The sequence below is a fragment of the Numenius arquata genome, chromosome 3, assembly GCF_964106895.1.
Source record: "Numenius arquata chromosome 3, bNumArq3.hap1.1, whole genome shotgun sequence".
Lineage (NCBI taxonomy): Eukaryota > Metazoa > Chordata > Aves > Charadriiformes > Scolopacidae > Numenius > Numenius arquata.
Window position 1 is genome coordinate 5760965 of NC_133578.1, and position 27399 is coordinate 5788363.

General features: G+C 39.8%; 1 protein-coding gene across 1 annotated transcript in view; it reads left to right on the forward strand.

Moving 5' to 3' along the window:
• The first annotated feature begins 207 nt into the window (after nucleotides 1-207).
• LRP1B (LDL receptor related protein 1B) overlaps nucleotides 208-27399 on the forward strand; it is a 575621-nt gene continuing 548429 nt past the window's right edge. Inside the window, exons 1-2 of the mRNA XM_074145610.1 lie at nucleotides 208-247; nucleotides 1226-1351. Of these exons, the coding sequence (XP_074001711.1) occupies nucleotides 208-247; nucleotides 1226-1351 (166 nt within the window). The remainder of the gene's footprint in view (nucleotides 248-1225; nucleotides 1352-27399) is intronic.

The following is a 27399-nucleotide window of genomic DNA, read 5'->3' on the forward strand; positions in this document are numbered from 1 at the left end:
AATTGCTAGTTGACATGTCAGACTAAGAAATGAATATCGTAACACTTCCTGAAAAGTCAAAGCACTTAATCACAAGGAAGGTCTTTCAGCTTGGTTCAGCAGGCACTGAAGCCGGCGGTGTAGGTGGCACCCTCTCGTAGCCTGCTAATAGTGATAAGAAAAAAAAAACCAAACATTATCCATTGGCTTTTGGTATGAACTAACCCGATGGATAGATCTACATGTGGAATTGGGCTTAATTCTCTCCGTATTTATACCTGGGTTTATATCTTTGTAACAGTATTGACTCTGGGGAAGTTATTTCTCACTTGTAGCAGCGTAAGAATAATCAAGAAACCTTTTCCCAGCGATCTGCAATGTAGAAGGCACTACTGTAATTTATATATTGATAAAATTAATATAATATAGTGCACAGAGGCTTTGTGAGCTTTAATTAATGTTAGAATAGTTTTACATTAATTAATGATGCAATAGTCTTGAGTTAATTAACTCTAGATCTCAAGGACGTCAGGCTTTGGTGGTTGAATCCAGCAGATAGTTTGGGTGTGCCAGGCTTCCGAAACTGCCCTCTTTTTAAGGCCATAGTTTTTGAAGCTGCCTCAGTGTTGACCTGAAAGAACTAAACCCTTTGTTTGCAACTTTGTCACATGAAATATAAAAACATTTTTATATAAAACCTGAGATAGGATTTGGCCATTAAAATATGTATCTAAAGAAATAGTAAAAAAATTAAAATAAATATTTATTTTAAAAGACCTTTGCTTGGAAAAATACATCCTTGAAAATTTGATTACGTGAAACGACATTTTGAAAATATCTTCTGGGGCAGGAGAGGAGAATGGGGTACCTCCCTGCTGATGATGTGAAATTAGAGCTTGTTGATTCCTAGCTAGTGAACAAATTTACTTCTTGCTGAAATGGTTAGAGAAAAATAAAATTTCTTGAAGTTCTATTTCATAGAGGTAGTTTATGCTAATGCCCTTTTTGTCCGGTTGGGATGTCTGGTTATGGGATGCCCCCACTGAAACGCTGTGGCTGGATGTTAGGGCTCCACAGCCTAACCGAGGGCATTAGATATCTCATTACATTAATACTTCACATTGTTTCTATTGTTTGCTTTAATTTCTGATTTCAGAATCACTTTATTTTCAAGGTTCATTCTCATTGTGCCACTTTGTTTTTCGTCATTTTCACTCTTTGCATTCTAACACGTTCTCATTTTCAGAAGAACCTCAGTTCTGTGACGTAGGAGAGTTTCTGTGTCGTGATCGTGCGACTTGTGTCTCCCAGCACTGGCTGTGTGATGGAGAGCCTGACTGTCCTGATGATTCAGATGAGGCTTTAGACACATGTAAGTAAAGAAGGTGTCACTCTTATTTTATCTTCATTTTAACAGTAACATTTATAGTTGCACTAACTATACAATTGAAAGGACGGATTCAATATTTTATTTTTTTTTTTAATAAGTCCTGAATAAATCTTCATATCAAGGGGAGCAGGTTACATTGACTGTGTAGGTGAGAGACAAAAGAAATGGGAGAGATGGAAGGTGTTTTGTTCTTGTGCCACTTTGTAATGACGACTGTCGCCAGAGCATATGTTCCCTACACTCTCACTGAGCTGTAGATGAGCTTGTAGAGGGCAGAGGCAAAGTCAGACTCAGGGAAAAATATAATTCTCTAAAACTGGGGGAGGTGGGTTGTGAATGAATAGTGCAAAATGTTTTCAATAAAAGTATGAAAAGCGTGCAAACATCAAAGGGAGGAATGAAAGAAGATGTAAAAACTATGAGGGGGAAAGAAGCGAAGAAATGAAAATGAGGGAAAGCTTTAATAAAACATGGTTAATTATAATAAAAGACCTTTTTTTTTTTTTTTTAATGTGGCTAAGAGCTTCTGAAGACCGGAGTAGCAACCTTACAGACTTTATTCTTTTCAGACTTGTAGACTACTGATGAGGTGATATTAAATCTTAATGTTCCCTTGTTTCCTGTGTTCTGAGGAAAATGGGGGAATTTCCTGATTTTATCCCCAGGATAATCACTTAATGTAAGAGAAAAACCATGTAGTTTGTATCAAAGCAACACTGACAATCATAAAGGCTAGAAATGTGGTTTACTGCTAAAAGAAAAGAAAATATCAAACGTCAGACAGTATTTAGGAGTGTAATCTTTACAGTGAGGGACAGAAAGTCGAGGTGTTTGGAAACCATTTCTGTCTGGGCGAACATTACACTGATGATTGCAACCTTCCTGCTCTGCCGTTTGTTCTCTGGAACAGATAAGAAAACTGCCTGCGGGGCTGTGGTGAGGGTGCTCTGATTAACTGCCTTCAAAACACTTTGGGATTCTCAAAAAAAAAAAGTACGGTAGTTGGGAGCATCAGGTACAGTTAAGATTTTATTACCACACTGATGGTTGGTTACTGTCTTCTCTAACATAGTATTTTCAAGCATAGTATCTGCAGTTAAAAGTTTTTTTTTTTCTGCCAACTAATGAATATTGTGATTAGAGCACAACAATGGTCACACACACAGTTTTTAATTTGCCTCCTGTAATTAGCACGTAGTTCCAGATCCAGCAGCTTGCTGGATGCCTCAATATTGAAATATGTGCATGTGCTCTACCTTCATCAAGTTGTTTCTCATTAGAGGTGAGCATTATGTTCCTGTCTTTTCCTGCTGATGCTTTGCATCACGGTATATGTAAGGAGTTATAAACTGCCTTAAAAATATTCTTATGCAATATTTATTGTGAGAGACACAGCACCTTCCAGTTTTAGTGCACTGAATCATGTGCCTGTTTGTTTATAGATGAACGCAGCTTCTATTTGTCAGCTCTTTGCTGACTTACCTACAATGAATTATTTGGTGTAGCCTGGTAGGTACTGCTAGTTGTTCCTATAGCCATAAACAAATGGAGTTTGATTGATTTTCTGTGGATTTGTGCCTAGTAATAGGGTTTTCTGGGTTCTAATAACATGCAAGCATTGATCAAAGCTATTCCTGCAAGTGGATGTTCTTGACTTCTCTCCCGTGGGGATTTCAAGGTATCTAAAAGTGAGAAATTCTCATGCTGCCACTTTTCCCATGGTGATAATATGAAAAGTCTTACTTGTCTCATCACTCAACCATCTATTTGCAGAAAACTTCTAGGAACTCAATATCTTTGTGGTCTCTCTCCTGGTGGCATTTTAACCAGGTTTTGCAAGAGAACCTGAAAGTTATTAGGCTGTACAAACACATACAGCATGGCTGTATCAACTGATTTCCTCAGGAATCCTCCCGGAATCATACAATTCAGTTCCTTTCTTAACATTACTAAAGAGATCTAGGATTGGACAGAAAGGAGAAAAAGGTGGCATTCTTAGTTATCGTTGAATTCAGTCCCTGCACTGGCAAAGGCTGGGACAGGGCTTTATGCAGGCACAGCTTTCGTGGGCTTTTGTCGAGGTGTCCTGTCACTGCCTGCACCGTTCTGAGTTGACAGACAGCTTCTGTCACCGCTCTGCTCCCCTCCTACTTCCCATCTGCCACTAAATGGTCTCACAAATAGCTTTGGAAAACCAGAAGTGAATTCCTACGGCAACTGTACCTGTGTTCTCTTCTGTTTCTTAACAGCTGTAATTCCTTCTGCTCTCAGTGGAGCTGCTGCTTTTTATAGTACCAAAGAACCCGGCTCAGTAATTCCTAATGAATAATTTAGTGAACAAATTCCGTTGCTTTTCTGTTAGTGAAGTTTTTGAGAGAAAATTGATTTTAAAAAAATTGTATTAATAAAACTCTTGACCAAGTAATTTCTACCCTTTGTTGGGTGGTAAGTCTCTAAGTTGTTCATAAGGTTTTGCAAATAGTCAGGATTCAAAAATCAATTTACTTAACCTAATCCGATGATGTGAGGTTCTTCAGTAGGCTAAATCAGCAGGCTCACTTGAAATCAATAGAACTCCATCAGACACCCCAGAATCTGGCCAGACGTGTTTGACTTTTACAGATAGCTGTTGGTCTGGAAGTTGATGCAAATGTTTAGAGGACTTCCTTGCTGTAAAAAGAAAAAAAAATAAAAATAAAAAATTGCTCTCTGTAGACTCATCTATTTTGGTGGTACAATTAAAAAAAGTCAAATATACTATTAAATAAAACACATAGAGCTTAAAAAACAAAAATAGTGATAACCTGTTGTCTCACCCTAGTGTCTGTTCACTATTGCCTGCTTCAGGCACTCAGTAATTGGAAACACCTGTTTAATACTGTTTGTCTTGGGGCAGGAATTTCCATTTCATTTGGGTTTTTTTGCTTACTCTACCGTTCTTGCCACGAGTTCTGGTGTTACGCTGAAGCTTCAGATTTTCTTATCTCAGCAATTTTTATAAGGACTTAAGTAGGGAAGTTCACTAATTGTATGTCCAAAATCCAATTTACAGCATTGTCATTTTGGGTTACCAGCGTGTCTTGCATTCCACGGTCATAGAATCATAGAATGGTTCAGGTTGGAAGGGACCTTAAAGATCACTGAGTTCCAACCACCGTGCCATGGGCAGGGACACCTCCCACTAGACCAGGTTGCTCAAAGCCCCATCCAGCCTGGTCTTGAACACCTCTAGGGATGGGGCATCCACAGCTTCTCTGGGCAACCTGTTCCAGTGTCTCACCACCCTCACAGCAAAGAATTTCTTCCTAATATCTAATCTAAATCTCCCCTCTTTCAGTTTAAAACCATTACCCCTTGTCCTATCACTACCATCCCTGATAAAGAGTCCCTCCCCAGCTTTTCTGTAGGCCCCCTTCAGGTACTGGAAGGCCATTATAAGGTCATACCTCTGAATAATATATTCATCTCGAAGTAAGCCATGTGGTTGCCCAAGGAATATCGACGGCTAATGAAATCTAGATATTTGATTTGATGTGCTATTTTCTGGTTTCCTCCTCAACCTCCTACTAACAGGGTTAAGATCTAAAAGGTATAATGGCAAATGACTCCACCCATTTAGTATTTAAGGATTATTATTTTTTTTTTTTTTGGTGTGTTTGCAGCTTCAGAATTTGCCTGACGCATACTGTTTTTTAATCTCAGTTCACAAACTCCTCTTTCGGAATGCATTGGGCGAAGGCAAGGTGAAACAAAGGAGCAGGAAAAGAAATTGCTTATTTTCTGTAGCTTCTTTCTGGAACTGCACACACGGATTGTGTTTGGGTTTTGTAATGCTCGGTGCAGCAGCAGTTCCAGCAAGGGCTGCTTTATTGTCTCTTGGCCATGAAGCAGAGGAAGGTGCTGTAACAATGCCTGGTACTTGCCCTGTGAAGAGAGACTTGAGGTCTGGCACACGTACACCCTGAGCTCTTTTCACATCATTCTGTGGCAAGTTGCAGGCAGCGGTGCTTTGTTACGGCACAGTTGCTCGTTAGAACCATCTATGACCCTAAGTATTGCTTGAATATCATGAATATCTTATGAGAGGGGGAAAAAACCCGCAGTACAATATGAGATCTCCTGCTGCCAAGACATGAAAGTACTTGACACTCAGTTATTCTAGCAGCATCAAAATTCTGAAAACAATTCAGTCTGCACCCCCAGACTGCAACTCCATCTCTCGCGTTGTCTGCAACCTGCACTTTCTTTGTTGTCCTGGAACCGTTGCTGTATTTGAGCTTTCTTAAGCATTATCTGAATGACTGTTTGCATATATGCCCCACACACAATTTATTTGCAGCTGACTGGTCCTAAATTGAAAGAACCCCAGTTTCCATTAGCAAATCATCAAATGTGAATGGTCCCCATCTCTAGAAGTTTGAGTAGATGGAGGCTTACCATAACGTGTTGAAATGTTCTCTGATGATAATCTCTCTTTGGCATTTTGAGGGAATATCATCTTCTATAATCATGATTAAACTAAAGTTGGAGGAGCAAAAGACAGGCAGCAACCAGAAATACCTTGTTTGAAAGCTTGAGTCTCACTTTTGTTTGCTAAAATAGCTTCTTTCATTCTGTGGATGCTAATTATGTGAGACTAGTTTCACAAGCTTAAAAATTGTTAATTGGGTACCTCAATTGTAGTTCTTTTGCCAGCAAAGGATAAGATAATTGGATGCCATGTTGTGCCTGTGGTATGAAATAATAAAGATAAAATTTCCTAAAGCTCCTAATTCTTTTATGAGTGGATTCATTGAAATTCAATAGAAGACAGGTTCCCAAACCACTCTTAAGTAGCTTTGGAAAATCCCAGATCAATAACTATCTTGCATACACTGAAGATGAGCTGCCGCGAGGCTATTAAAGATAAATGAAGAAAATGCTGGACATGAGGGGAAAAAGGTGGACTTGTGTTTACACTCTTTATAATTTTGCTGTATATAGTTACTGTGGAACAAAGAATCTGCTACATAAAATAGCTGCTTACACCTGTTCCTCATCAAGATACTTGACCGTAGTACTGCTCATACTAATTTAAACTGCTTTGAGATGATTAATGTGTACTCACTTTTTCTCTCTGAATCAGGATCTTTCATATCAGTAGTGTAAAACTTAACTTCTAAAGCTTTTGTAGGAAATGAACCACGACAAAATGACAAATGTCAACAAATTTTAGGAAACTGCTACTAGTTACATAAAATTAAGTTAAATGCTTAATGCAGCAATACAATATTGCTATGCTTTTATGTTTGCTGGTGAAAAGAAGATCTTCTGACAGAACAAGATGAATGTTTTGAAGTGGGATTAACTTTCCCGATACCGTTCTTGCAGATCTGAAAGAAACCACACTTTCCACTGAGGGCATCCTTGCAGTTTACCCTGGCAAAGCTACTGTGCTTGGTAACCAGTGGCAACGAAAAGATGTGTAAAGTTGTATTTATTATGGCCGGTGTTTTTTGCAATCCTGTTTTCTTGCATATAGTCTCTCAGGTCTGCTGTGCTTGATCCCGTTTAGATAGTTTGCCGTTGTCTGCCCTCTTTCCCCGTGGTGGCCACTTGCCTGACTGCTACCTGGGCTTTAGCTTCTGACCTCTGCTTTCTCCTGACTCCGTCGTTTGGGAGAGCTGCCGTGCTCGGCCCCTCCAGGAAAGGTCGTTTTGCTGGTGTGATGGGATTGCTGATGTTCTGGTAGCTAATGGAATATTAGAGCAAACAGTCTGGAAAGGATGAATGTTGATGCTGCTCGTGCCCTCTAAGCCTTTTGGAAAGGTTATAGAGAAGCATCCCGGTGAGACAAACGCTGTGTGGCAGTTGATCTGGAGTTCAGGTTGTACCAGGCTGGGGCCTTTGGGACCGGTGTTGATGAGGCCCAGTTGCCTTCGTGTTTTGGGGATGTTCCTGCATTTCTCACCACTAACTCTGCTCGTGTTCCCCCCGGGCCACCCCATCCTTGGGTGCAGGGGAGCGCTCATCTTGGAAGGGGAATAACCTTTACGTTTTTGCACTTACTTTCTGTCACGGCCAGCATATAAACAAAAGTATTGAGGCCCTAGAGAACATTTAGAGGCAATCCCTTTTTGGAACTTCCCAACGGACGGTGATATATACTTCTGAGACGTAAGCACAGTGTCAAATCTCTAGAATACGTGCGTTACCCTGCTCTGAACAAAACCAGGTCGTTCATTTTGTGTGAGTGGCTTTGAATACTTGGTGTGTTTAAACATACAGCTGTGGCCCCACTGTGGAATTATTTATTATTATAATAACTTGTACCGTGTGTGTGTGTGTCTGGGTGGTGGCAGCCAGGGCTCTGTGAGGGGTTCTCTGTGAGGAGAGGCCGGGGCTGCCCGGTGCCGGTCATGGCCAGTTTCGGCCGTTTCTGGCTGGTTCCTCAGGGCACGTCACAAGCGGGTCAGTCAGCAGCAAGGCTGGCAGCACCCCTGGGTAAAATGTATTTATGAAAGGGCAAAACATTGTCAGGTGCTGAGGATCGAGGCAGGAAATGGCCCTGTAATCACCCGGAGGAGCAGGGTGTGGAGGTGCTGTGGGCCTGTGGGGGGAGGCCATGGAGGTGGATGTTTCCTGAAGAACCTGAGGCCTGTGGAGAGGAGCCCAGGCTGGAGCGGGTTCTCCTGACAAGAGCTGCAGTCTGGGTCTGAGTTAAATTAATCTTCCCAAACTCGAGGGTGTTTCACCTGTGACAGTAACTGGTGAGTGATCTCCTTGTCTTTATCTCCACCGATGAGCTTTGGCACCTTATTTTCTCCCACATGCTGTGGAGGTGGGGGAGCGAGTGAAGGGCTGGCTGGGCGCCTGGCAGCCCGCCATGGTCAGACCACCACAGGACTGCCCCTGTCTGATCCTGGTGTTACGTGGGCTGCATCTGTATAGCCCATACACAGATTTAAATTTGCAGCAAACAAAAGCCAAGCAAACATGCTGGTGTAATACCGAATGCCGGTACAGTGCTGAACACGAGCTGATGGGGGTCCCACCAGAAGGAGGTTATGTTGCTTTTGCCTGGAGCTGTATCACATTCTGCCATCTGAAGTATGGAATGACTAAGCTTGTGCCTGCTTTTATTTTTTTTTAAATATTTTAATCTTTTTTTCTTAATAATAACAGATGGCTTTGTGTGTCCACGATAACTTATTGCTCTCTTCAACTACCTGAAAGGAGGTTGTGGAGAGCTGGGTATCAGTCTCTTCTCCCAAGTAACAGGTGATAGGACAAGAGGAAAAAGCCTGAAGTTGTGCCAGGGGAGGTTTAGATTAGCTATTACGAAAACATTTCTTCACTGAAAGGGTTGTCAAGCATTGGAACAGGCTCCCCAGGGAAGCGGTGGAGTCACCACCCCTGGCGGTATTTAAAAGGCGTGTAGCTGTAGTGCTGAGGGACGTGGTTTAGTGGTAACTTGGCAGTGCTGGGTTAATGGTTGGACTTGATGATCTTAAAGGTCTTTTCCAACCAAAACAATTCTATGATTCTATGGGAACTGAAGATGAGATCCACAAGTGGGAATGTTTGAAAGGATAGATAACAAAGTGCTCGAGGAATGCCATGGTACGCTGAACACCTATTGTATGTATCATATGCCCTGTCAGCCAGGTGACACTGCGGGAACTGAAATTTACACCGTACTGAACGTAAGGATCTTGCAATAGCAAAGTGTAAGTCTGTCCAACTGGTATCTAAGTATAGTAAGTCTTGTTCCTGCTGGCGTGTTGGGCACTGCTGCCTTGTCTGTAAAGGGTTAGCAGCAGGGGCTTGGCTTCCAGCAGCGTTCATTTTTTAGGGGGCTGCAATTTCAATTTTGTGAATAAAAAGTATTTTTTCTTAAATGATTGTTTTCAAAGTGACATGCTACAGTCAGGTAAACATCAGAATTTGGCACGGTAAAGAATTACTTCTGCTAATTATTTTTTTTTTAAATAATTTTAAACACTAAAAGCATTCAATAGCTCTTTAAAAAAAAAAATAGTTTGTTTTCTATTCTGTGTATTCATTTCTACTCTGGTTTCCAGTCTGAATGCTCTTTAACATTGTCCTTGACATAGTCCATACACCCAGTCCTATTTCAGCCAAACATAATTGCTTTAAAAAGTAGTGGAGGACTTTGCACTAGATTTTAATTATCATTCCAAAATTAGTGTGTTTTATATGCAGATATTTAAGCAATAATTTATAATTTACCAATACAAATATTTTATTATAGGCCGATAGATTTTTGTAAGACTAGCTCGTTTCTGGATTACTGGTAATTATTCACACCTTGCAAATGTGTAGCAGATCTGTGTAGTGCACAAAAGGTTTAAGAAATAAGAATTCTTTTGTTTTTAAATGATTTGAGCTCGTAATATGAAAAGGTCTTTAGACAGGATTTTTCCATTGTACTCAGGAAAGTGCTAGAGTTTGTGACCATCTGAATACATAAAATGCAGCATTAGTTTTCTTTTTTCCTTTCCACATAAGGCAAATTTTTCAAAATGTTTATTTATGAATTTGGAGGGGGTGTATGTGGTGTCAAAATCACTGCATCTCCAGGCTATGGGAAGGATGAGAACTACACGGGGAATCATGGTGTCATTACTGCAGAAAGTCAGCATCCCTGGCAAGAGGTCCAGGTTCCAATAGATATGATTTCTGTAGCTCTCCAGCTGCATATTTTCTTTTTGGAATAAAGTATGCAACAAGAAGTTCAGTACTGAAGGACTTAAAGGTCATTGTATCTCTTGGTGTCATTAGAAATGCTACCTTTTTTTCTTCTCTTTTTTTTTGTCTACGGCTGATTATCTTGTGCATGATTTTCCAAAAGTGGTTCACAGGGAATTCAATTAAATGATCGCTGACAAAATGAGCCTCTTTTAAGGTCTGTGGAAACATGTAAGTGTAATACAAGGCCAGGATAGAGCCTTTGAAGGATGATGCCCAGTACCTAAAACTCTGAAACAGCTCATTTATGGATTAATTGCTTGCTAAAATTGCGCTTCCTACACAGAAGCAGATCTAATGGGATATATACTCATAAGACAAGAAAATGAAAAGATCAATCTTTCGAAAAACCTATAAAAGTAATTCATACTTTGATCAAGACTTTGTTTTCAAGTTTTTAACCCAAAGCAATTTTATTTTCATAGCTAAGCTATAAATTGCACCCAAAAAAAAGTGCACGTGGCGAGAAGAGATGGGAAGACTTGGCACAGTTTCCCTTTCGTAAGGTTGTGTTGGCTTGTTGGCTGTGAAGTCTAACCTAATGACTCTTTCCCCCCCCCCCCCCCCCCAGCATTGACCTTCTTGACAGTATTTGGCAACAATAAGACACACCTTTCAGTGTTAATCACAGTTTAAACTTTCAGGTTCAGAGGCAGCCCTCACTGGTTTCACTGGAGACGCCAGTGAGATGTTAAAACAATAGGACTGTGGTTGAAAGAAACTGCATCAGTGGGTCTCTAAGATGCACTGGGGTAAAAAATGCCTGTCTGCCTGAAACAGTGGGGCAGTAACTGGTCGTTAATTAGGCAAGTGACGGAGGGGAGAGATGTGATGTTGCAGCATGGGTTTGTTTTTGTTTTGGGGTTGGTTTTTTTTGAAAGCTCTTTATTTAATAAGTACTTTATTTAGTTTGATGTGTACTGATCTGAATTTTTTCCATGATGTTTTTTCCCCTATTTCCATGCACGTTTATTTGCAGTCCACTTAATTTGCATTCTCTTTTACCACTTATCAGTTTTATTACTTGTTTTCTGCTCTTTCCTTTCATACTTATGTCCTTGCAACTCTTCCAGGGCCTTGTGTACTTCACTCGTCCCTTTTGTTCCAGCTCTACATTTTCACACATTTTTTTTTTTTTTTCTTTAGCCCTAGTCCTCACTGTGGCGTTATTCATTATTTCCCCACTTTTCTTGCTTTTTATCTTAGTTCTGCTGACAAAACTACTAAAACTACTCTGAAAACTATTTTTTCGTCCTCTGGGTTCCTTTATTTTTCCTCTGCTACCATCCTAAACAGATTCCCTTTCCCCTCTCATAGGTCTCATCCTTTTCACTGATGTCCTAATTCTTATTCCTTCATTTTCTGTCTCAGTTTTTATCTTCCCGTTAACGGTCCTCCGCCTCTTGCTGTCTTGTCATGCTACTGCTGTTCAATACTCAGCATCAGGGAGTGTTGGGAAATGGGGAATGCACCTTAAGCAGGATAATTCAGCCAAATATCCGGATGATTGTGAAAACGTTGATTGTTTGTCTGTCACTGCACTCTCTGCCAGGAATAGCTTTGGTAAAAGGGAGGTAGAGAAATTACTCTGTCATGGCATTGTCTATTGATTAGGCATTGATAAAATTTATCAACATATTTAGAAAAAAGTAAGTACATAGCATTGTCAAAAGCCTTTCTGGCTTTGCTAGGATAAAAAGGTAATTTTTGATAATGCAGGGATTTATAAATTACAGCAATCTTATGTATGAAATTTCTTGTTGAAAGATTTTTACCTGAGGTGATGCTACTTCACTGTGGGCACCAGTTGCACTGAGGCTCATTACAAATGTTTATAATTATAATGATATGTCTGGCCTGTAGATGCTGTACTGGGAGAAATTTAGTGTATTTAAATAGTGGGCTGGATGGTATTCTTTATTTGTCACTTAAAAAGTGTTAAAGTCTAATAACCATTTTTCTTCTCAAAATTACTGATGAAAACAACTCTCATTAGCAAGCAGATGGCTTTCTGGGAGAAAAGTAAAATTGCTTTTTTTTGAAAATAGAGCTGTGATTTAAAATAAGAGTTCAGATGTGTTATTAGTGATAAAATGCACGGTGTTTTTAGTCAGGAAAGAGGGCACTTTGCTATGGACAAAGAAATAATGCAAAACAAAAATCTCTGCTCACAAAGAATAATGCATAACTATGACAAAGGAGTGTAACTCACTGAAGCCAGCAGTCTGGATTCAACTGTGCTACATTTTAGCCTTTTAATAAAGCAGAAAAGGAAATGATGGAAAACATTTCATTTCAAGAAGTATCCTTCAGGATTTAGTTCCTTAAGTTAAATTACGGGCGTATACATCTAATCCAGAAAGTCCATGTTTTAGCATCTCTTACTCATACCCCAGTACTTCTGGGTAAAACTTAACTGTGCCGAATGAAACATTTTAAAGTCTGCATTGCTTAACGCCTTCATCTTACGTTATTCAAAGATGCACCATGATCCGTGTGCATCTACTTTGTAGGACTGGGAGCTGTGCCCTCAGAAATAGTCTTAAATTGTGTGCAAAACTTGGATACGCCCAATATGAAATAATTTCAAGTTAGTTCTACTCATGAGAACAGGCATTTATAGGATGGGACCCAAGTTTGTGGATGTATTTCCTCACGGAGAATGCTAAATTACTTTTTACCATCTGACTTTTATAACCTCATTAAAGGCACGGCTTCTTAGATGGTATAGCTGTTAGTGGTGTATTTGCAATAATGTGAGTTACTTCAAAGTTAAGATTTGGCAAACTTATTTTTCATTATTTAAGTGTTGAAACATTTAAAATCTAAGCAGAAAAAAATAATTTTAGGTGGATTTTTTTTTTTCCCCATCTTCTAATATAATTACCTCTATGGTGTGTTTGCTTCATTTCTTAAGCATTCATAAGTATGGCAAGGCTACAAGGAGCGTCTCTCACTGCCTTTATGCTCAGGCTATAGAGAATAACACAATGGCAATTTCTAACTCATTCTGACTTTTTCTGCTCTACTTCTATACTGGGCTACTTGATATTTTAGGTATTTTTTTAAACTATTTAATCTAAAGTTGTCTAAGGTAGATCTCTAAAGTGCTGCCATCTGGTTTTCTAGCTTCTTGTTGCAAGAAGTAATTTAGTTTACAAGTTGCTTGTTAACCTAAAGGCAATGGTAAGTTCAAGTATGAAAACCAGGTAAAAATAATGAATAGTATGAATAATAGATATCTGCTCTACTAGGAAGAGAGAAATTATATGTATATATAAAAACCTGTTCAGTACAATAATAAAATAAAGATACATTATTCTTACTGAAATCTATCTTCTCTGACTATATTTTCAGTTAAAATAAAGAGCACCTGTTGTGGCCTTGCCTTTCAATGAATTTGTCTCCAACCTCCTCACCCCCTTCAATCCAGAGTGATGTTGGTGACCATAGCCCTGCTTTCAGCCCCTGGGAAGTCACGTTCAGGAGAACCCACGGTGACCTGGGACCACAGGGGCAAGCATGCACTTTATCCAGCGTATCAAATTAATAAGGGAACCTACTCAGACATTGCATTTCCCATAGTAACAAATGCTTTGTTTCATTGATTTGTAATTCCCTGTTCAAAATGAGACAATTCAGTTTAATAGCAGACCTGTTCTCACACTTGTTTTTTTATGCAGTAACGCAGTAGTAAGTTCTCTACCCAAGATAGAGAATAGTCTTCTCTCTCTCCACCTTTCCCAAAGCAGGGTTTTTAGTTTTTTATTTATTTCTGTGACCTGCATGCAGATGTAAGTGTACCGAAAGCTGACGGTTTTACTCATTAGGCTCCTATAACGCCAAATCTCATTTCACTTTGGCTGCACTGGAGATGTCTCTGAGGTCAGCCAGGTCAAAGCTGCAGTTGCTGCAAGTAACTATAATTTCTTTCCTGCTAACAATCCTGGGGATTTGAATATGTCTGATGAATAAGGTCAGTTGAACAGAACTATTTTTGTATTTACAAAATTATTTAATTTGCCTTGTTCTTATCTTCCTTTGCCATGACTTTGGCCTGGCCTTCCACCTTAGTCTCTTCTTGATACGTAGTGGATTTCATGCATATCCTGACTCTGTGACTTCATAGCAGGAGGAGGAAATTACAAGAAGATCATTAAAGTGTGAAATTAAATTCTTAAAGATGAAACATCTAAAATAGCTAAAACATTACCCCAAAAACAAACAGTGCAATTGATCCTACTTAATTACATGCTTAATAATTTTATACCAATGTAAAGCACATTGACGATGTACTAATCCATTTCATATTCACTGCCACCACAGATTTCCTCCTCCTTATTTGCTTTGAATCTCATCATTATCATGCACATAAAACTAGTATTCTTAGAATTTTTATAGTATTATTTCCATATAAAATGAGGAAAAGTCTAATATATGAATACTAAACAGCTCATTAACATGGTTTGTAATATATCTGTTCATGATAAAAGCAGCTGAGAAATGCTGATATAAAATAGTACTTCAGTCCCAGAGTATATCTAAGAAGAATCATGCCTTGGATAATAAATACTTCAGGGAAAACAGGAAATCTTAAATACAAATAACATCAAATAAAGAGCTTTGTATGCTTAATTAAACACATTAACAGATGCATTTATTTCAGTTAAATAATTAATATATTACTAGTACTGGCAGCAGGAAATTTTTTGTCATTAAAAGAAATAACCTGAAAAGGTTTTAATTTCAGGAGAAAAAATGCCGCCTTTAAAAGGCATTAAGGATGTTTTTGTCTGGAATTGGTACAAAGATTGTTAATGATCGAATTACACAGCAAGCAAAATGCTTGGAAGAAGAGCCTGATCTACCATGGCAAGAACCCTGATCTTTAAATTTGCTCTATATGGGCAAGCCACTGTCTCCAGCCTAAGAAACAGGATTGACTTTGAAACAGTTTAGGTGGTGAACGGTTCCTTCCGTCCCCAAGTGCATTAAGGTTGGGTCCTTGAAGTTACCGTCTCTGGCCTTTTAGCCGTGTTTGCTGTGTTCGGGCCACAGGAACAGGCTGTTGTGAATTACCTGTCCAAAACTGTCTGTAGATTGTGTGGCAGAGAAAGACTCTGCATTCACAGCGAGTGCTTGTTAGAGGTTGGAGCTCAAATTTAGGAAGATATACTGCAGGATGAAATGATGTATTTGGGGTTTAAGTTATCATCGGTTTTTATTTTGGTAAAGATTTAGATACGTGCTTTTTCCCCTTCTGCAAGCTTTCTACACTGACCTAAACCCAAATAGCTTTGCTACTGTTTGGTTGCAGTTGTGCCGTAACAATTCAGCTTGCTCCGTGTTCAGCCCCAGGATTCTCACCTATGAAGAAACGCTGCTGACAGCTTTATAGAAAGGGGTCAGGTGTGGGCCTTAACCTTTGCTCAGTTACCAAATGATACGAAATATAATGATTATTGAGTTTGCAGCAAAGTTTGGTCACCTGAAGTGTCAATAAATATCCCACAAGTTATTTATATTAGACATTATGTTTCTATTTATCTGGTGTTGTGGACAGAAAATATTATGCAATACGCTTTCTACACTTATGAATATTGAACCCCAAATTGGAAAACTCTCACTCATACTCTATTTTTTCAGATGAACAAGAATTTCTCCTGCAGTTTTCAGCTTGATTTATCAGGGAAAAGTCACCAAAGTAGGAAAAATAGTAGAGCACCCAGAGGGAGAGTGAATTAACGTATAAGCAAGGTTAAATGTCTACCTGTGTAGAAGATCAGTACAGGGACCATTCGTAATGTCCCTTTTTGCTTGTGAAGGAGAGAGCACAATCCTGGTACTGGGCTTGGACTTAGGGCTGCCCTCCAAGTGTCCCTTTCATTGTTCATGAGCACTGTTCACAATAATGGTACAGATAAGCAAGAATATTAAAAGAAGCCATTTCATAGCACTATTCTTTACCACAGAAAAGGATGCTGGAAGAAGGGACTGGTCTAATTTACTGTTTCTATGAAGTATGGTGATACTTAGTTCCATTATGTATATGGAGTTAAAGATTATTTTAACATTCTTTTGTATTTCTCTAGATGTACTGGAAAAATATGAAATAGATAAACGTTTCTTACTAGGCTAGAAGAAGGTTAACTTTGACTAAGCTAGGCTTAAAGAAAAAGAGGTTTGACGCTTGGCTTTTTTTTTGGAGCTGATGATAGGTTGAAATGATGCATATAATATTCCTTGGCCTTTAAGACCAGGTCTCTTTGCTTTTTGGCTTGCTGCTGTCAGGAATAGTACCCGGAAAGATGAGAGCACGCGGTAGTTATACAGCCAGCATCTATAATGCAGCTCAGTAACGTAGGAAGCGCAGCTAATACCGATGCGATGATCTGCTGCAGCTGTCCATTTGAAAAGCCTCAGAAAGCTGCGTGGGACAAATGGCTGAGGAGCCCTTGGCCTCGCCAGGGGAAGCTGTAGATGGAGGAGCAAGGGGATCTAATCAGTTTGCAAGTCTTCCAGCAGCCTACACAGGTCAATGCAAACCGTGGAACCTTTACACCTCGGCCCGGATTACGAACGGCTGCTGCCAGGCAGTGACACATGCAGTCTCGCACCCGTGATTCACCTGCCCCTGCCCGCTCTGCCAGACACTTAGTCACACGCTGTTGCTGAGTGCTTTTCAGCTCCTTTTTTTTTTTTTTTTTTTTTTTTTCAGTCAAACAGCTTTATCTTGTGGTCCGGTCTGCGGTATGCAGTTTTTTTTTTTTTTTAGAAGACAATTAGGTTTCGAAGTAATTGGAATACTTCGCTCTAGTTGGGAACGATCCAAGGAATAGAAAATTGCAGGCATCCAAACATCTCGGTTGCTTTTCTGTGATACATCATAAAACTGTAAATCATAGTATGTTTATTCTGTTTTCCCATGTCTCAGCTGTATCAGTGGCCACATTTTAGTTGCCAGGAAGCTTACAATTTTGAAAGCGTAAAACATATTGTGGGATTCTTTAAGATAATTTTATTTTTTATTTTATTTTCAATCTGATTTTTGTGTGACCATAAAGAGCCGAAAAATGTGATGCAGAGTCAGAGGGAAAGTTCCTTGTCCGTTGTGGAGAAGAACACTGAGATGTATAAAATTGCAACTGAGGAGTCAGTTGTGTAGAAGCAGCAGTGATGCAGCACCCATAATTACCTCAAACTTTCATTTTTTTAATCCAGATTTGGACTCCTTTCATATATGACCCTCATTGGAAAGGGTTGGTAACTTACTAAAAAAAAAAAACCTCCTAGTGCTTGGAAAATCAATGTGAAAAGTTACTCCTAGCAGGAGGCGGGCATTGGATTTAAGGTGCTTCTCTATGGGATCTGTGCTGGGGAGCTCTGTTTTGTGACTCAGCTTTGCTTATGTTTTTCTGGCTGAGCAGGGGAGCACTGCATCAGACCTACTTTTATTTGTATATGAATTTAAAGGTTTTATTTCTATTCTCAGAGCAGTGGAAAAGAACTTTCTCATAAATGTGTGCGTGTGGCGGGGTCTATGTTGCAATAGCCATCCTACTTTTAATTGTATATTGTATACTTGTATACAGTAAATGCACAGATTCGGATTAAGCCTGAAAGCAGATTTTGTGCTTCTCTGGTGCAATGCTGGGCTGAGACTGAATCCCATCACTCCAGAAGTGCATCTTACTATCTGGAGTAAAGCTCTATGAACCATCATAGAACATGTACATGAACTTTCTGTAGTGCTGCAGGTCAGGAGGGTAGTACTAACATGGTTTTATTTTAGTGTGGCTCTGTCTGCGCTTTTCAAGGCTGAGATCAGAGGGTTTGCCTGGAATAATGCTTTTTCAGCACACGGGGGTAGGCAGGACTCCTTCTCAGGCACAGGCTTAGTAGTGGTACAACTTAATGATACTGGGGTGTTTGAAGGGATTTTGTCTTGTACCAAATATATGCATCAAGTTGACAGTAAGATCTCTTTTAGCAACTGAAATTACCAGAATAAAAAATATATCAAAAAACCCCAACCATTAGCAGCATAGAAACATGCCAAGCACCAAAGCTAATTCCTCCCACCATGTGATGGCCTTGGTAAACGTATTACGCTGTGTGCCCTTGTTACTGTCACTTATTTATAATGACGGATTCGTTTTAGCAAGATGTTTTTAGCTTGTTAAAACTGCATTAGTTAGTCCGCAGCCAGCAGTAATACTTGGACAGTGATCCATGCCCGCCCGATAAACTGCTGGCGGAGCAGTGATCTTCGGTGTAGGTCCCTGTGCGTGGTTGTGCTGAGCTCATTAAGATGTCTTCGCCTCCTAGAAGGTATCAGCTATATTAAGTACAGAGTTCTGGCAATAAAAACAAATGCAGCATGGCGTGGAAATACATTAACATCCCCCAGTTCACTGTAGCGTTGTGTTTTCAGGGAAACAAACAAAAGCGATATAATAAACTGAGCTGGCATCAGCCCAGTTACTCTCGGCGAACTGTAATGGCTTTCACGGGGTTCAGGGTTGGGCCTTCTGTATCATTCACGTTCCTCTAAAGACGTGCAAGATCTTTGTTGTTGAAATAAGGAGTGAATAAAATAAAACCTGGAAATCCTTGAAGGCTGCACACGACCTTTTTGCTGGTGTATTACTGAGAGATGTTTAACAAAATAGAAAGTTCAGAAGCGGCGGTAGATGTTTCTTCTGGTGGCGGTTAGGGCCTCCTCCGGCCACCCACAGCACAGCCTGTCACTGATGCCACCGCAGCACCTACTGTGTGGCCGCTGCTTGTTATTAATGACTATTTGGATATTAGTTGAAACCAGTCTCTTTGCATGTCTGCTTTGCTCCCTGCCTAAGCTCCGGGTGCTTGGAGTGTCTCACTAATAAACTGGAAAACAGCAGTTGTACATCTCAAAATAATAGTTCTGTCTCATATTTTGCCAGACAAATGGAGTGGTGTGTAGAAAACTCAGGAGGAGTGTGGCTTGTGCAAAGTTAATGATTTCTCATTACTCTGTGTGGCACCCTCCGTTGCCACCTGGATAGAAGATTTCATCCTTCACAAGAGCTTTGCCAATCGCTGGCTGCTTTTAGCTGGTGCTGGAAATTTTACATATATGTGAAGTTTGGTTCCAGTCTTGGCCTCACGCATCCTTAATCTACAGAGCTCAAGTGCTCAATTTGATGTTTTTGGAGTTTGGTTTGTAAATCTTCTACTGGTAACTGGAGGTTTTTTTCTGAATTATTTGTCTCTCCAGAGGGGCTTTTGCATGGCTATTTTAGGGAAGATGATTGTGAAGTGCGGCTAATTCTGGCATCTTTCAAATATCAAAACAACACATTTTGGTTTTACACTAATGTGCTAAGGTCAGATTTACCTTTCTATTTGAATAGATAAGCATTTCATCTTTGTTAATATCCACAACTTAAAAGCTGAAGGAAGAAAACAGGTTTGTTTGGTTGTTGGGTTTTTTTTGGTTTTTTTTGTTGTTTTTTTTTTTTTAATACTGATATGTTGGTGTTTCAGCTTACTCCTGTGAGGAAATCTTCTAAATACAGATGTAAAATGACAGTATAGCGTCCTGGTGTATGCCAGCTCATTTTGAGTGCTAGGTATGGAGCTGTGTATGCTGCTTTCTGGAGGACTGGCCAGTGCTTTTCCTGGTGTTCTTAGCTCTGTGCTCACTCTTATTTCAGGATTGTTGTCTCCAAACTGGTTATTGAGATTGGAGTGTAATATCCATTGGACACTTGTGAAGAATATCTTTTTCACATTGCTGACTCAGTTGGCATTATTCCCCCAGTATCGTTGTATCTTATTTACTGTATGTGTGCATCTATTTAGATCTCGTACTCCCTCAGGGCATACAAGATCACTAATCGAAGTCCTCAGTTGTAGCTCACTACTTTTCTTATTCTTGCAGTTTGATGTGCAGTATAAATATCATTGTTGCTTGAGCACTAATGTACAATTTAAAAACAATAAATTCCCCATTTGCTGAAGGCTAATGGTCTATTCATTTTGTGCTGTAATATCACCTGTTACTTCTGTGAAGAGTTTGTCTTCCGAGGAGGTGATTTTGTGATCTTTGCTATGCCATGCAAACTCTTGCAAAGTGATACAATTCCAGTTCTTTCATGTCCTTTTTGGCAGCCTCAACTTTCTGCCTTTGCATGGATTTAGCCTGATTGCCAGGGTGCCACTGCGTGCCAGGGCAACCATTCGCCCCAGGGTGATGCTTTGAGTGGTGGAAACGTAGTAAAACCTGACTCCGGCTCTGGAGGAATTGGTGCCAGTGCTGCCTGGACCCCTCTCACTGAACTGTGTTCAGTTCTGGGCCCCTCACTACAGGAAGGACATTGAGCTGCTGGAGCGTGTCCAGAGGAGAGCCACCAAGCTGGTGAGGGGCCTAGAGAACAAGTCATATGAGGAGAGGCTGAGGGAACTGGGCATGTTTAGTTTGGAGGAGGCTGAGGGGAGACCTCATTGCCCTCTACAACTCCCTGAAAGGAGGTTGTAGGGAGGTGGGTGTTGGCCTCTTATCCCAAGGGAATAATGACAGGACCAGAGGAAATGGTCTGAAGTTGCGGCAGGGGAGGTTTAGATTAGATATTAGGAAGAATTACTTTACTGAGAGAGTGGTCAGGCACTGGAACAGCCTGCCCAGGGAGGTGGTGGAGTCGCCATCCCTGGAGGTATTTAAGAAACGTGTAGATGTGCACTTCAGGGCATGCTCTAGTGCCGAGATTGTAGGGGTTTTTTGTGTGTGTGTGGTTGGACTCGACGATCTCAGAGATCCTTTCCAACCATGATGATTCTGTGATTCTCTCAAGTGGAGGTTGTCTTAAGATAAAGGATAACTGCATCACTTGGTTACATCCTCAGGTATAAGGCTGGGGGCACACAGGCTTTGCCTCATACTCAGCGTAGTTTAATTTAATGTTGTGTTACCTCCAACATGGGAATCGGTGCTGTCCGTCCATCTGAACTGTATTCCTTAGGTTTGGCTTTTTTTTTTTTCTTTTTCTGTTCTATTTATTTATTTAGTATTTAAAGGCTAATTCACTTAGGAGAAGTGTGGTTCCTCACTTCAGTTTTGCATTACCTTGAATCTCTCATGTTTCTACTTTCTTTTTGCATTCTGTAACACAGCAAAAATACAGCGTACTGTTTTTCCATAGTTCAGTGGAATACAGTGGTCCCTAAGTTTCCTTGTTTGTTTTTCTAATGTGAGTCAACTGGAAACTTTTTGCTGTTTTAACCGAATTTTCACCCCATATTTTAAGAGACAGTATAGCTTGTAATGGGCTCTGTTTCAGCCATGTCATTAAAAAAAAGCCATAGTTACAAATGTTATTCTTTAATCACTCAGCCATGAAGGGTCTGTAGAAAGGTTGGTTAAGCGTGGCCATAAAAATGTGACCAGTGTATTGCAATATTAGCTTTGGCATAACGTAACAACCATTTTCTCAATCTTCCCAGAGACTTTTAAATATATAAATTCTAATATGGTAGGGCCACTCTGAAAAGTTGCAGGAATTGTGAGTGAGAGAATAAAAAATGTTTTAGCTCCATCTTTAATGAGGATTTTCAGCTTCAATCTGTAAAGCATGTTGTAGCATGAATAGAAAGTAAGAAATGTAAATAGGTGCAATAAAATAACCGTTGCTTGTTTTTAAAATGCAAAGTGGCACATAAAGAATATAGATCTATCTAGAAGGGAAACTTTTAAGATAAAAATATATGGTATTTTATTATTTCCAGGATTGTCTGTGAGGGGAAAAAGGTTCTTTTTTTTTTTTTTTTTTTGGTTCTTTTTTCCCCCCCCTTGTTTTTTAAACAGTAAAAGATAATAACGAATGTCATTAGCTTTTATGGTGAGTAGTGGTATAATCAGTTTATCAGCCCATCAGCACTTGATAAACATCTATTGCAGAAGGTCTACATATATGAAAATAATCTCATCTTAAAAAAAACATAGCTATATAACCTCTGTGGAGTTCTGTCAATAGATGTCACAGATATCACATGGGAGAAGTAGCTAAAAGATAAAGCATTTTAACTTCTTTTAAAGGTAATAATTCAGATAAATATCAACATATATATACTCACACGCACAGAAACATAAATAAAAAATCTCTTGTGGTGGTAGGTTATTCTGAAGAAGGTTTAGAATGGTACCACAAGTGAAGTACATAGTGAATGTTGTGGGGAGAGAAGCAAAAGATGCTTTGAACGGTGTGTTAGCATAGTCCTAATAGAACAGCAACAAGGAAGCGTGATGTGAAACCTGTGATGTTGCTGCACGGGAGAGTTAGAGAAGCTGAGCTACCACTCAGGTTAGAGCAGTTTCTGAGCTTGAATCATCAGACTAATAGCCTTGGGAACGGCTGTGTCTCTTGGTGACCAGTTCTTTTGCAAGTAAGTCACAATCACTTAATTATTTGAACAAATTCAATATTTGGGGATTTTAAAGAAGATAATATTTGATTGCCCATACCCATAGCCTGAGTCAGCAGCATAACTATCAAGAGAGCACTGAAGTCTATGAAGCAAGACAGGGAAAAGCAGGAGTGAAAATGTGCTCTTGGCTAGACAAATGGGGACTACTTCCAGTCCTTGTACAAACGTACCTTGCTCCAATACTGTCACTGTAAGCAGCACTACTCTTTAAGGCAGGTGTTTTGGGGGTTTTTTCCCTTGAAAAATTTAATAAAGAGAAACTACTAAAACAGTTGGCCAGTGTTTTTCAGGTAAGTGTTTTTATTTCACACTTCAAATTAAAACATTACAGTGATACTTACCTTATAAAATGGCCTATAAAACGGTATTCAAAATGTTCTAAACATATATAGGCTAAGAATAAAGCCTACTGAGTGTCAGAAATAGTGGGCAGAAGTAGAGCCTATGGTGACTTCATATTTGGCAGGTACCTATCGCATCTATATGTTTTTTATAGGTTTACATAAGCGTGTTGAGTTTCTTTCTCTGGATTTCAAATCTGTGTTGATTCTACATCAGCAGTTTGTTAGATGATGGCTTTGGAAGAACTGCAAGGCATCATGTTGATGACAGAATGGTATGATAATTAAACTATCGATCATATTAGGAATTCAGTTTTTAAAACTGTCAGCAAAGAACCACTGCTTTAGTGGTTGGAAAACTTTTGCGGTTCAGAAAGGTAAGAAGTAAATTAATCTGCCTCCTGTCTAGAACAACTCCTTACTCTCTATCAGGCAAAAGGTGTCTCACAACTTGAGGTGACCTACATTAGGTATTCTGCAAGATATATGGAAAGAGTTGAAAAAACTTTTTTATTTCATGATGGGTGATGGGTTAACATGGTATAGAGGATGAAGATAAGGACCATTTAGTGGTAATGATTAATGATAATGATTTAATGATAATGGTTATTACTGGTGCATTTAAATTGCTAATGAACCAGGAGGTGCTCTCTTAAGCTTTCCTAAGCTTTTCAGCAGGTCTACAAGGTAGCAAATACAGATGCATGCATTTCTTTCACTGATCGCAGCAGCATCAAATTCTTAAGCTGTTGTAGTATTTGTGGTGGCCTGCAGGCAAACTGATTCAAAAGGATGCAAGACTTATGACATAGTGATTTGCCAAAAGGAAGAAATATGAAGATGAGTTCTCATTTTGAAACCTACATAAGAAAAGCATGTGATGGATTTGAGCTTAGGAATGGAAAGGGAAGGGGAGGCCGAAGCTTTGATGGTGTCCCTTTAATCTGACTGGGGGAGTCCTTGTGTTTGTTTGAGCATTAGGAGTGTTAGAGCAGTGTTGCACAGAGGATATTCAATTGGTTTATTGGTATAGTTGTATATTTATCTTAATTTCTTCTTACATATGACGGCAAAGGACTTCTTTCCTTAGCACACCAGACAGAGAGAGTAGTGCACTTACTACACCTGTGTATCTCAGACAGAATCTATAAAACATATTTCAGAAAGAAAGCAAGAAGTTCATAGTTATTTATGGCATTGCTCAGTGATCATAATAACACTGAGCTTTATTTAAAGGCTTCTCTAAACCCTTAAATATTTTCAATGTAAAATATAGGTTTGCTCTTTGTTTACTTTTTTAATTGTATTTTTCACACTAAACCTCTTAAATTCCCTTTCCATCTTTCTGCAGTAAAGTATCACAAATAAAGTTGAAGACTTAATCTACAAATCCCTTTGTCATGTCCTATAATAAAAAGATGAGAGAAGGTAGTTAAAGCTATTTATCACAGCATACTTGGCAAGTCTGGGATGTGTTAAGTTAGATAAATTGGCGACTACCTGTTCTCCATTCTTTATCTCATAAGACAGAACTAAAACCAAATGAAGCATAGAGCCTTCTTACTTTAGGAAGGTACTGGAGGTTACTACTGTATTTTTTTTATTAAACTTAGAAACTGTTAGAACTTAGGACACTATGCCTTTACTTCTATTAAAAATTATCTTCTCAGAATCACAGAATCACCTAGGTTGGAAGGGACCTTTTAAGATCATCTAGTCCAACCGATTAAACAAACAAAAAACAAACCAAACCAAAACAAAAACCACTAACCACCAAACCCAACAAAAAAAAACCAGACAAAAAAACACACACAAAACACCACCCAACACTAATCCATATCCCTGAGCACCATGTCAACTCCTCTCTTGAATACCTCCAGGGATGGTGCCTCAACCACCTCCCTGGGCAGCCCATTCCAATGTCTGACAACCCTTTCAGTAAAGAAATATTTCCTAATATCTAACCTGAACTTCCCCTGGCGTAACTTGAAGCCATTGCCCCTTGTCCTATCATCTGTAACTTGGGAGAAGAGACCGACCCCCGTCTCTCTACAGCCTCCTTTCAGGTACTTGTAGAGAGCGATAAGGTCTCCCCTCAGTCTCCTCTTCCCCAGACTGAACAACCCCAGCTCCCTCAGCCTCTCCTCGTAAGACTTATTCTCCAGACCCCTCACCAGCTTCGTTGCCCTTCTCTGGACCTGCTCCAGCACCTCAATGTCCTTCTTGTGGTAGGGGGCCCAAAACTGGACGCAGTACTCGAGGTGGGGTCTCACCAGTGCCGAGTACAGGGGGACGATCACCTCTCGGGTCCTACTCACCACGCTATTCCTGATACAGGCCAGGATGCTGTTGGCCTTTTTGGCCACCTGGGCACACTGCTGGCTCATGTTCAGCCGACAGTCGACCAACACCCCCAGGTCCTTTTCTGCCAGGCAGCTCTCCAGCCACTCTGCCCCAAGCCTGTAGCGCTGCCTGGGGTTGTTGTGACCCAAGTGCAGGACCCGGCACTTGGCCTTGTTGAACCTCATCCCATTGGTCTCAGCCCATCGATCCAGCCTGCCCAGATCCCTCTGCAAAGCCTCTCTACCCTCCAGCAGATCAACACTGCCACCCAGCTTGGTGTCATCTGCAAATTTGCTGAGGGTGAAATCGTACCTTTATTTAACAAGTATAATTTGCCTTTCAGAGTGGTTTTTTTTTTTTTTTTTTTTAAGTACGTCTGTCAGGAAATTGTTCTGTATACCTGGTCATTTCAACCACTTATAGTACATGCTAAATACACTCAACAAGCATTTCAGTTAGCATTAATGAGATAATTATTGTATGTGAAATACTGATTTATGATAAAAGACACATTTACTAGGATCTGACATTTGTTCAATTCATTACTCATGTTAGATAGCAATTAAACTTTACAAGGTTATTTTAAATTGATCGGTACAGAATTTTCGTAACAATAGTTACTATAATACGTGTGCAGTGATACATCATCTGCAGTTACAGTGCCATGTTAAGCAAACATTAATTTTAACTCATGTCTAGACATTTAGCTGCTAATTACAGCTACTAATTGTTTACAATAGATTGTAGCACAGAAGGCAGAATATTGTTAGTAGGTATGATGGGTGTTTTGTCCAAGAAAGCTTTTGTGTGCAATTTGCTACGTAATTAAGAGATCCACAAGCACCATGTCACTGGTTTCAACAAGATTTAGTTCAAAACCTATGTGGTAGAATGGAAAATATATCAGAAATTTTGTTTCTCTGAACAACCATGCAGACATAAAGCCTGCTGCTTTTTGTGAAAGGCGCCGCTAGCACCTCCTGCTTTAGTCTTCTGTTTTCCTTAAGCTCCTGTACTTTTTGGAAGAGCCTTGGGGAGTTACTCTTTCATTCTAAAATTCGTATTAAATAATGTATATATAAAGTCCCTGTCCATTCCATGAAAAGTCAGAGAAAATGAACACCAAGTTTCATTTTAAGAATAAGGGGGTGTTAGACAAGAAGCTGACCTTGGTGTCGATCACTGCCTTTGAACAGTGAAAGTTCCCCGCATTCCCACGGAGAAGAGCAATGCTGCACTGGGAGAGGGATATTGAGCTCAGACAAGGGAGGCAAATAAGCAATTGTGTAGCTCGTGTGGGACTCCCGAGCTGCCTCTGTAGCTTCTGCCAAGATTTCATGTCGGCGAGCTCCCTGTGGCTGTTGAACATCTCGAAGGGAATAGGCAGCTTCGGGCTCCCTGTCGCCACCGACTGCCACGGCAAATTCTTGCTCTTCCAACCAACAGCGACAGCATTTGCTCCTGAGTAGCTGGGGAGCAAAACACTAAAACTCTTCCACTTTTGGCTTGTTGCTTGCTATTTCTTTTCTTTCATGTGCTTAGTAACTGTTGAAATTCCACTGCTGCATAGCTGCTGTTTTTTTTTTTTTTTTTTTTTCCTTAAAAAATAGAAGGGAGGTATAAAAAGAACAGGATGCTGAAATGGGAGGATACTCCAGAGACTAGAAAAGAGAAAAAAGGGACCTGGCTTTGGGAGAGAGTTGAAAGAAAAAATCTTCAGTCCAGTATTGACTTAGGGCTGTGAATTTAGAAGACTGGTATTTCCAAGGCTTTTAAGTCTGTTTCCTACCAAAGATACTTTTCTTCTACCAAGGTAATTGCTCTTTATTAGAGAGAAAAAGCATGAGCAGGATTTGTGGCATTTGGTTGATGAACCAAAAATATGTATTTCTGGGAAAAGGTGTTGGATAGCCTTTAGTTATCTTTCAGCTCTGGTATCTAAAGGAAATCACTTTTACGTACAGATTTTCAAGTTGGTATTATGCTGACTAATAGCAATAGTATGAGGCTACAAGTTGTTGAAGACGTGTGGAAAATAGAAATAATTGGCAGGTTTCTTTAATATTGTGTTTTGATTTAAAAAGCCGGGAAAAAACCCAAACTTTTTTTGGGTGATAAATTGGAGGAAGA